This window comes from Tetrahymena thermophila (assembly GCF_000189635.1).
Source record: "Tetrahymena thermophila SB210 genomic scaffold scf_8254551, whole genome shotgun sequence".
Lineage (NCBI taxonomy): Eukaryota > Ciliophora > Oligohymenophorea > Hymenostomatida > Tetrahymenidae > Tetrahymena > Tetrahymena thermophila.
This window is the reverse complement of record NW_002476322.1, coordinates 1-12,237: the sequence shown is the minus strand read 5'-3', so window position 1 is coordinate 12,237 and position 12,237 is coordinate 1. Positions and strand designations below refer to the sequence as shown.

General features: G+C 23.2%; 5 protein-coding genes across 5 annotated transcripts; 3 read left to right on the top strand and 2 right to left on the bottom strand. All coding sequences in view use genetic code 6, as the record gives it.

Moving 5' to 3' along the window:
• Window positions 1-971: 971 nt before the first annotated feature.
• On the bottom strand, window positions 972-1,481 carry TTHERM_00304140 (hypothetical protein; the record flags this gene model as incomplete). The annotated part of the gene is made up of 1 exon (XM_001020991.3): window positions 972-1,481. The coding sequence occupies one exon, from the start codon at window positions 1,479-1,481 to the stop codon at window positions 972-974; it is 510 nt and encodes a 169-aa protein (XP_001020991.1).
• A 1,794-nt stretch (window positions 1,482-3,275) lies between these two features.
• TTHERM_000304132 (transmembrane protein, putative) lies at window positions 3,276-4,202 on the top strand (the record flags this gene model as incomplete). Its single annotated transcript, XM_012798846.1, has 1 exon — window positions 3,276-4,202. One exon carries the CDS (start codon window positions 3,276-3,278, stop codon window positions 4,200-4,202), a length of 927 nt encoding a protein of 308 aa, XP_012654300.1.
• Window positions 4,203-4,563: 361 nt separating this feature from the next.
• On the top strand, window positions 4,564-5,101 carry TTHERM_00304130 (hypothetical protein; the record flags this gene model as incomplete). Its single annotated transcript, XM_001020990.3, has 2 exons — window positions 4,564-4,781; window positions 4,834-5,101. The coding sequence occupies 2 exons, from the start codon at window positions 4,564-4,566 to the stop codon at window positions 5,099-5,101; spliced, it is 486 nt and encodes a 161-aa protein (XP_001020990.1).
• A 590-nt stretch (window positions 5,102-5,691) lies between these two features.
• On the bottom strand, window positions 5,692-9,273 carry TTHERM_00304120 (ATPase, histidine kinase-, DNA gyrase B; the record flags this gene model as incomplete). Its single annotated transcript, XM_001020989.2, has 1 exon — window positions 5,692-9,273. The coding sequence occupies exon 1, from the start codon at window positions 9,136-9,138 to the stop codon at window positions 5,692-5,694; it is 3,447 nt and encodes a 1,148-aa protein (XP_001020989.2). The 5' UTR covers window positions 9,139-9,273.
• A 1,838-nt stretch (window positions 9,274-11,111) lies between these two features.
• On the top strand, window positions 11,112-11,657 carry TTHERM_00303110 (hypothetical protein; the record flags this gene model as incomplete). Its single annotated transcript, XM_001020987.1, has 1 exon — window positions 11,112-11,657. The coding sequence occupies one exon, from the start codon at window positions 11,112-11,114 to the stop codon at window positions 11,655-11,657; it is 546 nt and encodes a 181-aa protein (XP_001020987.1).
• Between the last annotated feature and the right edge of the window lie 580 nt (window positions 11,658-12,237).

Here is a 12,237-nt window from a genome sequence, read left to right as displayed (position 1 = left end):
TTAAATCGAGTGTTGAATGATCTCTACTTATCGTCTCCTAAAAAAAATACTAATTATATATTTTAATATAAGATTGGCAAATTTGGAGAGAGAGGAATATAATTTAAACTTAAATCATTTCGCTTTTCAAACTATTATTATTATAATGCTATTTTTTTTTTTGGTATATTTAAAAACTTGAGGGGTAAACGTTTTTAACGTGCATGATTTAAAGTAGAATTAAAAAATTTTAGCATTAATTATAAGTAATTTGCATTGGCGACAGGTTGTCTAGCATTCTGATTTAAATTTATAAAATATTCCATTTTGCTTTTTATTTGAATAAATTTTTGCTTTTATTGTTTTTTTCTTTTTAATAATTTTTTTAAGAATTTGTTTTTTCCTTTTGTTTTTTTATTTTAAGAAATCAAATATAAATTTTGAATTTTTCCTTTTCTTTTTTTTCTTTTTGGGAGGGAATTATGTAATTTAATTATTCATAAGAAAAATGAGAAATTTTAAATATTCCAATAAAGAAAGGTGAGTCAAATTAAATAATTCAATAAATAAGTGGGAGAAATTAAATAATTACAAAGAGTTTAAAAAAAATTAAGAAAAATAAGTAACAATTTTTTTTAAGAAGTTTTAATAATTAATTTGTAGAAATAGTAAGGATATTAAATATGGATTAACAAATCGTACTATTGAGAACATAATTAAATAAATATAAAATTCAATATTAATAATTATATCTTAAGACATTTTAATATAAAATAAAACCTTTTTAACAAAAACCATAATTATTTTGTATTTTTCAACTCTACTGATAATATTAAAATAAATACTAATTATTACTTTTTATAATTTAAAGTATATTATTATATAAATAGGCTCCAAACAGTGGAAATCTATTTTTTAGTTATTTTTTAATATAGATGTAATTAAATAATTTAATAGATTTTTATTGTTACTATGTTATAGTATAAGTAAGATCAATTTTTCTTCTTATATTTAATTATTTTGTCAATCAGTGAATTATCAGTAAAGCATCTTTTTATAAACGAAATACAGATCATGTGATAATCACTATTTTTTAGAGAACCATTTTCTATAAATTCGTCTACATAGTATTCCATAAAGTATTATAAATAGACTGAGAATCTTTTACTTTTTAATAGGGAGACCAACAATCCTTAGTTAAGTTATTTCTTTTTGGTAAAAAAGCAGAATTCTTTTCTGATTTATTAAAGGCTTCTTTATTTACCTTCTATTAAGTTCAAGATAGATTCTATGACGACTTAGTCTCCATGGTGTTTGATAAATTTACAAAATTTGTCAAGAATAAATTTTGTTTGGTTACATTTCTTGCAAGACATATATAGCTTAAGCAAATGTTCAGTGTCAAGCAATTCGAACTTGTTAAAACCAATTATATTTTATTCTTCATTCATTTGTTTTTCATACTCAAATTAAGTATTTGATTGTTAAAATGTGTACTCCATTTTTATTTTATTATTATTTATTTATATTTTTATTTAATAATTATTCTGTTTGATTTTTTTAATTATAAAAATATTATAATAAATTTTTCTAATTAATCCTTCAATTTAACAATGAAAGCTTTTATGCTATAATTGATTTTCAATAAATTAAATTCTTGCTTTTAAGCCTTAAAATTGAATTAAAAGAAATTTGAACAATTTTTAAAACTATATAAAGCCTGTTGAAAGAATAGACATTTTTGAATAAATGGTAAAAAACATATACTTTATAGCTTTTATGATGGTTGTTGATTTTTATACTTGTAAATTTAGAAAGATTGTGGAAAACATATTTAGTTTTTCCAAAATCTATTAGTTTTTTAATTACAGCAGAAGAAGTAATTTAAGATAAACAATACTAAAATTGCATGATTAATGAATTGCGGATTACTTTATATTCTGATTTCATTTTATTACTAAAATTAACCAAATACCAGATTTTAAAAGTCTTGATTTGTTAAATTTTGATAATCCTTCTATAAATTAAATATATATAAAATTAACAAATGAGTTTTACATAAAATTAATAATTAACTTTTGGAGATGTAATTACCTTGAAGTAAACATCAATTTTCTAAGTATTCTTTGAATATTCTTACGATTCTTTTAGCATTTTCTTTGTCCAGATTACTAAATTTTGATTGAAGTCTAAATACAGTAATTTACTCGAACACTCATAACAAAATATCTAAAATAACAACAAAATATTTTCTTTCCGCTAACTCCTAGGATTTTTTTTCCACCAATAAAAAGTTAAACAGCCAAAGAGTTAATTCACAGTTAAAAAATATTATTTTTAACACTCCATCATTTACAATAATTAAAAAAAAAACATCGCAATCTTTTTTAATTCAACAATATCAGAGAAAAAGAAAAAAGTTTATAAATTTTGATAGTCTAGTACTGTCTGTAAAACAGTGGATTTTATTTACATATGTTTCTAAAACTCAATGAGCATTATTGAAAAAAAGATTCATTTATGCTTAATAAAAATTATCATTTGTATATTAAACACACACAAAAATAATTCTATATTTAATATGATAAATATAAGCTTTAAATTCATTTTAATTTATGCAAGTCTCAAAAATTATTTTAATTTAATGCTTGTCAATAAAAGCAGATAAAAATAAGCTGATTGAGTATCTTCTATTTATATTCCTTAGAGAAAATGTAGAATATGTGTATATATATGTATATATGTATGAATGAATGAATGAATCTGTGACGTATTTGCTTACAAAGTTGAGTCAAAGTAGAATCAATGAATAAATCCTTAAATATAATAGAAATTAAATTCAAGAGGATTACTAAATAAAATAATAGAAAAAAAGTAATAATTTTGTAAATTATACTGCACATAGATTTTTTTAATTTACAATTAATCTTTTAATTTCTAAACTATCCTGTTTTTTTTGATTTTAATTATTATTATTTACTTCTCTTAGATATTAATAGAATAACATTTAATTTCAATTTTTGGATATTATTTCATAGTTTGTTGATTAGTCTTTTTTTCACGATAATAAATCAAAATCCTGCTTTTTTTCCTTTATTTTCTGTTTACAATATTTTTTAAATATATTTTTTAAGTATTTTTTTCTTAAGTATTTCTAAATTAATTGAATGAATTTTTTTAGTCTATTTATTAAAAGAAAAAATTTTGTCTTATCAATTATAATTAAAAAAAGTATTGAAAATTAACAAGAGAAGCTAATAAGTAAGTAAGGTATTAGCTAACTAACTAAATGAATTATGAAATAGAATAATCTCAAATATTATCAAGTTTTTATCTTATACAACATAATTTTTTCACTCCAACTACAAATTTTTGAGGTATAAAAAAGTACATAGACAGCTTTCACCATAATAACTTTTCCCGATTAATGCGATACACCATTTAGATTTCATAATCAATCCCAGATCATGTGTCTAATGGGTTCATAAATTTACAAAAAGCTCTATTTTGTTTTTATGAATCTTCGCATAGTTATTATTATAAGTTTTTCAAAGGATTCAATAACATTACTAGTCAGATTATTCTATCATTTTTCATGTCTTGTTCCCCTATAATCGATAATTTATACTTCATAGCATTATTAAACAGGAAATTTTAGAAATCAGATACATCAAAAAATAAATCTCCCTCTCTCTCTCTTTTTTTTAAAATAAATATTCAAAAAAAGAATTATTTCCTTATAGGATATAATATTAAAGTGCGGCTTCGATTGTTTCTTAAAAAACCTATAATTACTTTAAATATTGCATAAAAAATTAATTTATGTTGAATAACATTTTAATGGAAAAAAACAAGATATTCCTTATCTAAATGAAAAAGTAAAGTAATTTAATCAAATCAAATTTCAAAGATATATGAAAAAAAGAGCAGTTAAAACTAAATACTTTATTAAAAATTATGAAAACAAAACTAAATAAAAAATTTCATTGAAAGTTTAATTAAAAGCAAGTTAAATGCGAAAAAATTAAAAAGAAAATTTAATTAAAAAACAACATCAGAATTATAGGAAAAATAACAAAAGATTTTTAATTAAAAGATAATAAATTGCAGAAATAGGAAATCTATCGAACAATTTAATTTTTAGATCAGCTTTAATCAAATATTATTTTTCATTTGTATTTATTTAAAAAATTTTAAGCGTTGAATTTATAAAAATATTTTGATATTATTTTAACAATAAATAATATTTAATTTTAAAGAAAACGTTTTTTTATTATATTCATTCAAAAAATATAATTTAATTTTATGTTAGCACAAATTAAAAAAAAATTAGTTTAATAAATTTCAAGCTATAATTCACTGAAAAGTAGTATGTTTTATACTCTTTTTTAGCTACTTAGCTTAAACTATAATAGTATTATATGATTATTGAATATGAGTGTACTAATAATTAGTATTGATATAAAGTCAACTATTTGATTAATTAATTAATTATTGAAATAATATAAATAAATCTTTTCAAAATTTAATATTATTTAGTAGACAGCAAGCCTTTTAAAAAAGATAAATTATTAAACTAGCAAAATGGAATAAGAGATAGATGAATCTTCAATTTATCTGAAAAAGCCAGCAGACACATCTTTAAGTATCCATTCTGTTTACGATTTCTTAAGTAAAGAAAAGGAGCGTTCAAGTTAAAAAAAAGGAAGAGATAACGCTGCAAGTTACTCTAAATTTCATCAATATTGTGAGAAGGTGTTGGATAAAAGAAAAAATCTTAAATTAGATGATTAAATATCAAAGTAACATTAATATATTTTAATTGATAACTTACTAAATATGTTTAATAAACAGATTAAAGACAAAATAGCTCCTAGAATTATTTGAATCAGATAACTAAAGCTCAAAATAGATTTTTAAATTAACTTAATAAATAACATATCTTCAAAATAAAATATGGGACTTAGATATTGTTGAATTGCAATCGATAAAGCATCTAGTTCCAGTCTATGAAGAACTGTTTGATAAGTTAAAAAATTTGCCTAACTATCTCGACAGACAAAATAGGTTCTAAAATATTGTTTTAGAAGTTGCTCAAGATTTAAATTAGAATACCAAGTGAAAAAATAAGTGTATGAACAATTAATTAAATCCCTTCAAATAAAATGTTTATATATAAATGAGTAGTTAGCATATAAGTAAAGAAATATAAAAAAATACCTAACACAAATATAAATTATTGTCTATTATTTTCTTATGTTATAGTTTATCCATATCATGATTAAATCAATTCAGTCAAAAATTATCTTTTTGCCTTTAATATTGTTTTTAAAGATTCTTTTTCGCTTACAAAAATTGAATCAAATAAATAAAATATTTCTCAATTCTAAAAATTAAAATAGAAGTCTAATATTTTATTTTTAATTTAATTTAAATACTATATCCCTCCCTTTAAATTAAAAGAGTTAAGTGAAGCCCAAATCTAAATTATTTCAAATATTTAAAATTCTTACCTTTTTTCACATATAAAACATGATATCAATAATATTTATATTAATTACAATATTTAAAATATTATTTAGATTTTATTTCTTAAAAACAAAAATAATTTAATCTGTTCTAACGTAAATTAAAAAAAGAATCAAAAAAATTTACATTTTTGATTTAAAAAGTAATTGCAAGACAATAAAATTGGCTATTTATTGAAATAATTCAGGCAATAGCGAGTTTAATTAAATCATTAAATGTATCAGAATAAATTTTTTTATAGAAACAAAAGTCAAAAGTTTCATCTTCTTAATCTTGTAAATTTTATTTAGATTAATTTTTATTTGGTTCGCATGAACAAAAGATTGGTTTGATTCGATCATCAATTAAAGAATATATTTTATTTATATTTTAAACAGCCTTACTAGCTTTTTATTATGAAAATTCTCTATCTATGAATATCAATTTATACTTTGGACAGCAAATTGAATTCTGAAATTTATGCTTAACTTTTTATAGCAACTATTTTCCAATTAATGAGCAATCTGCTTCTAATTTTAAATTAAACAGACTTTGCTTGATATATTTCAGACTGTTTTCTGTTTATTCTACTACTAGAATTTAATTACAACTGCACATCTTTAATTTAGAATTAATTTTACTGTTTTTTTCAGTTTTTTTTGATTAGATACTGGCTGAAGAACTGGGAGATCCTTAAAATATTGTCTAGTTACATTAAGTAAATTCTGTATGTACTTTTTTTATTACATTTTATGAATGTGAATCTTCGTTTAGAGCTTTGATTACTTTTTAACTTTAAATAAATAGAGGTGAATCTTGAACGTAATATTTTTATATGTCCTCTTATTCAAATGAGTTTTAAGCTTCCGTATTTTTTTGATTATGTGACTTGTATTCAGATTGAATGAATTCTGAACTAGCATGTCGCATTGAATATGCTTTCTTAAATGGGGATTTAGTTTTAATTAAACCTTCGAAATTTTTAGAATATTCATGGTTATTTTTAGATCTAGGGGATTGCTTATGGGCTTAATTGTTGAATAATATTGCATTTTAAGATTTACTTGGAGCAAAATAATTTTAAAGTAACGAAGAAAAATCACTAAAAGAACCATTTTAATCACTATTAGTTGCTTGCATAGGATTCTCGCATTTGTAAAAGGAAGTTGGGTATTTTTAATGTAAATTGGGGTTTTAAAAAGAGGTAAATTATTAATTTATGTTGTTCTCTTCAAAATTATTTTCGCTTTGAGAGTCAATTAATTTGTTAATATTTCTTTAATTTCTTTCTATACCAAATTAATAAACATCATATTCTTCTACAATATTGTCTTAATTTTATTAGCTTTGGGAAACATTTTCTAAACCAGCTTGTGTTTTACACTTTCTAAGTTTTATACTGCATTAAATTTTGTTTTTTTGAAATAAGCTTGTTTCTACTGAGTTATCTTATTAATTATAATTTTTTTCTATTTTGTGAGTAACAACAAATTGTTCACATTTTGGGGTTTTTTTTTGAGAGAAATTTTGTGATAATCTACTGTTGTATTCGCTTTAAACATTACAAGATTCTTCATATATCAAATTTTAAGCATCACTAAATAAACTTTTTCTTCCAAATCTACTGTTTTTATTACTAGAAGATTGATCTTTTTAGGAAAGCTTATCTTTATCTGATTGCATATTTTAACTGTTTAAGTTAAAATCAGACTTATGTTCTTCATTTCTTTTGTCATTAAGAATTTATAGATTTTATTCAACTGGCTCTTTATTTTATTGATTTGGATTTTAATATTAAAAATGATTAAAAGCTTTTTCTGAATATCTAAATTGCCTCGCTTATTGATTTTTCATATTTATTTCTTATTCAAATGAGCATTAAAGTTAGCTTTAATTATCTGATTATGTATTTAAAGATTCATTCGTATGATGCATTTTTTGGTTTATTTAAGATTAAATCTCTGATTAATCTTGAACATAAAACACTAATTAAGTACCAATACCCTTTTTGCTATTTAATTAGATTGAATTATTACTCCCAAGCTTCTTAGCAATAAAATTTAGCATCAAAAATTTTATATATTTTAAGGAGCTTTCTTCTTTAGAGGAAGTTTTTTATTATTTGGTATAAGGTGAAAAGGCATTTGAAAAATCCGTTTTATCATCTATATTATGATGGTCCTTAATGAAAGAAAAATTATTTGAAAAAATATTTTCATATTCAGATAATTCATCAGGATTTAAATTCATTATTTGAGATATTTTCTAGCATGCATGCGAATCAATACCAATGCCTGTATCTTAAATACTTATTTTATACATTTATTGAAGAGGAATGTAGTCAATTTAAATTTATACTTTTCCCACTAAAGTGTGCTTAATGGAGCTAGCTAGCATATTAACAATCAGTTACTATAGCCTCAGTTTATCAGAGCATAAAAAAAGCTTTGCACTTTTTTACACTTTGAGTTCAAGGTAAATGTTTTGGTATTTCGCTTGTTACTTAAAAATATCAAGGCATTTTGAAAGTAAATTTAAAATATTAAATGATGAAAGGCTCAAGCAAAATTTATCTTCTTTTATTTAAACAAAATTCCTTGAATTTTATATTATGTTAAATATCAACTAAAATGAATTGTAAAAAGGTATAATAAATATGCTTTTTTATTCTTCAGCAGTAAAATTTTAAAACCCTCTTTTGCAGTACTATTTAAACAAATTGGCTCTCTAAATGCACGGCTCTAGTACTGTTGTTAGTTTTCTTTCTAGCCAAGATATTGATTATGCAAAATGCTCAATCTTTTTCACTTTTTCTTACTCTTATTTGCAGTTTTGATTCATATTTTAACTGGATGTAGTGAACTCAAAAAAGGCAAATAAATTTTCAAAATTGTCTTCTTTGCAAAGCGATTATTGCTAGAGAATTGTTATTTTTATAGTCACTATAATATTTGATGGCTGTATTAGCTTTTAGATCAATATTGAGCAATCATCAACAACGATATCAAACATATGTTAAAAGGATTTATTATTTTAACAAAGCATCTGTTTTTAAACAGATTGTTGTTATAGGAGTTTAGAATTAATTGGAGTGTATGAATCGTAGCTGTCATAGTTAGAATATCCATGTTAATTTCCTTTCTCTTACTTATCATTTCTTAATTCAATTAATCTATTAACTTAACAACCTAAATGTTATTTCTTTGGATTATGATAAGTTTTAGGATCTAGTATAATACTTAATATGTCTTTAATACTGCAATCTGATTTACTTTTAATTAAATCTAACAGCTCTTAATTATTCTTTAGATCTCCTCTCTATTTGAAAAAGAAATCTTATGAAATATTTTATTCACATTCTTAAACTTGGAAAGAATTTTTCTTTTAAATTGCATTAAGTTACCATTATTGAGAATTATTACTAAACTATCCTTGCAACTAATTTGGAGTTTATTAATTGGCTATTCCTTAAGATTTTTTAATTTCATTTAATTTATTTCCACAGTAACTAGCATTTAAATTGTTTTAACTTTCTTCAATAATATTTGAATAATCGATTTAAACTTCTGATTATTATAATTATTTATTTTTGATAAATTTCTATTAGCTCATAATATTGCTTTATTCAGCTTTAGCTTAAGGTGAAATCATGTTGGCATTCTAATATTCATTTAGTTCATTGACTTTATCACAAGTGCTTCCAATAACTATTCCTCCTTATCCCACAACAGGAAAATTAGATGAATAATTAAAAAAGTCAAAGGTTTTATCACTTTTTTGGCATGAAGTAATATTTTAATCATCTAAAATTTTATTATTATCTGAATTTTCAATTTTTTTAATTTGAATATCTAATTAAATGTTCTATTCTTTTTGATCTTATTTGATATTTGACTATTGAGTTTATTCTGTGTTCTACTAAAAATAGAGTTAGGATGTTTATTTAGTTGCAAAGCTATTAGGTATTTAGCTAGAATATTCATTAAACTAAATTAAGCCTTTGGAATCAGTTTTTTAAGGTTCATTCAAATCTTGATCATAATTATCATTTCGATTATTACTTTAAGAATTTTCTTAATTTGTAGCTTAATCTTTTGTAAGTTTAATAGATAAAATAGTTTCAGAAGAAGTCACTTTTTTATCGAAAATATTTAATATGAATTAAAGCTATTAATTTTCGAAGATCAATTATTTCTCAGAATTAAAAATAGCTATCCCTTGTAACGAAATGTAAAAGAATGGGTTTAAACTATAAACATCGTTTCCGTCTTAAATAGATATTTTTACATCTTTATCTTTGCAATTACTTTTTGAAGAATTTAAGTTGATTTTTACTTTTTAAGGTAAGAACTCCTAGTGTTTATACAAGAAGTCATTTGATTCTTATCCATCGTTGTATTACTCTCTTTATTCTTAAATCCCTATAGATCTAAGTTTTTACTTGATTTCTAAGTTTAATTAGTCCTACTTTTCTTAGAGAATAAAATTGATTCCGTTTATAAAATTTTCTTCTTTGCTCTAAAAAGGACTATTTTTAAGATTTATACTCTTTTGTTGAAGACTTTCTACACCAACAAAGCCTTTGGAAATACTACGACAACTCTTCTAATTGTTAGTATGAGAGTCCTAATGTTATTTTATTTATTGCTTAACCTAACTTACTTCTGTGCAAAAAAAGAGAGATAAAATTTAAAATAAAAAAATAGCAAGACTAAATAGCAACAAACTCACTTAAAAGCCATATGCTATAAATCCTCGTAGAATCAGGTATAATAAGCTGAGAATTATTGAAGTTTAGGAAATTAATTTCCTGCTGATAAACTTAACAATAAACTTTTATGAGTATAAAAAATACAAAATCATCCACAGCATTTGTAAATACATAATGTTTTGTTAAAATTAAATTTCTACTAGAAAAAAAATAATTATTATTTAAAAATATAACCCTTAAGCATTTTTATTTACTCTACATTTTTTATTAGCAAAGTTAAGAAGCATAAAAAGTATAATACAGGCCATAATAATTACTCTAATTAATTATTACTATTGTTTTTTTTGGATATTTTATATTTCTAAAATGCATGCATCGCTAATCTCTAAATAATTGTTTTAACCAATTTAAACTCCTAGATAAATGAGTAACTCGAAGCATCCGCTTATAAAGATGTTAATTGTTAATAAAATATTATCGCAATTCTCATTAATTTTATTAACAATTTTTGTCATTTTAAACTTCTAAAGTAGCTAAAAAGTTAATAAAAATCTGTTTAAATATTTTATCTATTTTTGCATTATGCTAAAAAAACAGATTTTGTTTAAGATAATTCTTGCTCAAATTTTAATTAATAAAAACAAAAGACTTTTAAAAATGACATTTCTCAGTAAAATAAGTTAATAAATCAAAAACCAACAGTTTATATTGAAATCTAAGTATATAAATAGTATTTCAAACTCATTTTCAAAAAAAAAAAAATTTAATTAATACAAAACAAAATTTAACAAAATATTTTTCATTTTATTAAATAATTAAAGTATAATTATAGATAAATAAAGTACCTATTAGCTAATAATAGCAAGAACTATATATCATTCATTAATTACCTTTAACAAAAATTTAAAAGAAAATGTAAAATTCAAGCGAATAACTCATACAATTTCAAGAAAAGTAAAAAAAAATAACAGAAGTAATAAGCTCAGCTTTGAACTAGATATTTAAAACAAATCATAAAGTTAAATCATTAGATGAACTTGATATAGGTTCTGGTTTATATTCGTATGGTGGAACCTATAGCAATACAAACTATTATTACTTTACTTCAGGATAATTTAAGAATCATATCCCTATTGATATAATATAAAACTCTAACTAGGTTTATAATTGGATAAAAAAGAATTATAATTAAACAAATAATGGAGGCTGGTGGTGTATTTTCCATCATTCATCAACATATTTTGAATCCAGAGAATATTATGAAGATGTAGAAACTGTAAACTCATACAGAGAAAATAAGTATAACATATATAAAGGCGATTCTTTGGGAAACTTTGGTGAGTTAAATGAAGGTATATAATCAGATGAAAATACTCTCAAAGCTATTTAAGATTTACTCCAATAAATAAAAGATTAATCTAATAAATTGAGACTAGAAAAGCAAATACTTTAAAACTGAAAAAATAATTAATTTTAATGTATGTAATTATAATATAACAATACTCAAAATATATAAATGTATTTCTATTTATTTTAATTTAAATATTTTATAAAAATATTTATTTTACCATAATCAGAAATTCCTTCATTAAAATTTAATAAAATAATAAATAATTTATACTCAATGAAATAAAAACTTCTAAATTTTAAAGTTTATAAAGGTTCTTATTAATTTATTGGGGTTGGGGTTGGGGTTGGGGTTGGGGTTGGGGTTGGGGTTGGGGTTGGGGTTGGGGTTGGGGTTGGGGTTGGGGTTGGGGTTGGGGTTGGGGTTGGGGTTGGGGTTGGGGTTGGGGTTGGGGTTGGGGTTGGGGTTGGGGTTGGGGTTGGGGTTGGGGTTGGGGTTGGGGTTGGGGTTGGGGTTGGGGTTGGGGTTGGGGTTGGGGTTGGGGTTGGGGTTGGGGTTGGGGTTGGGGTTGGGGTTGGGGTTGGGGGTTGGGGTTGGGGTTGGGGTTGGGGTTGGGGTTGGGGTTGGGGTTGGGGTTGGGGTTGGGGTTGGGGTTGGGGTTGGGGTTGGGGTTGGGGTTGGGGGTTGGGGT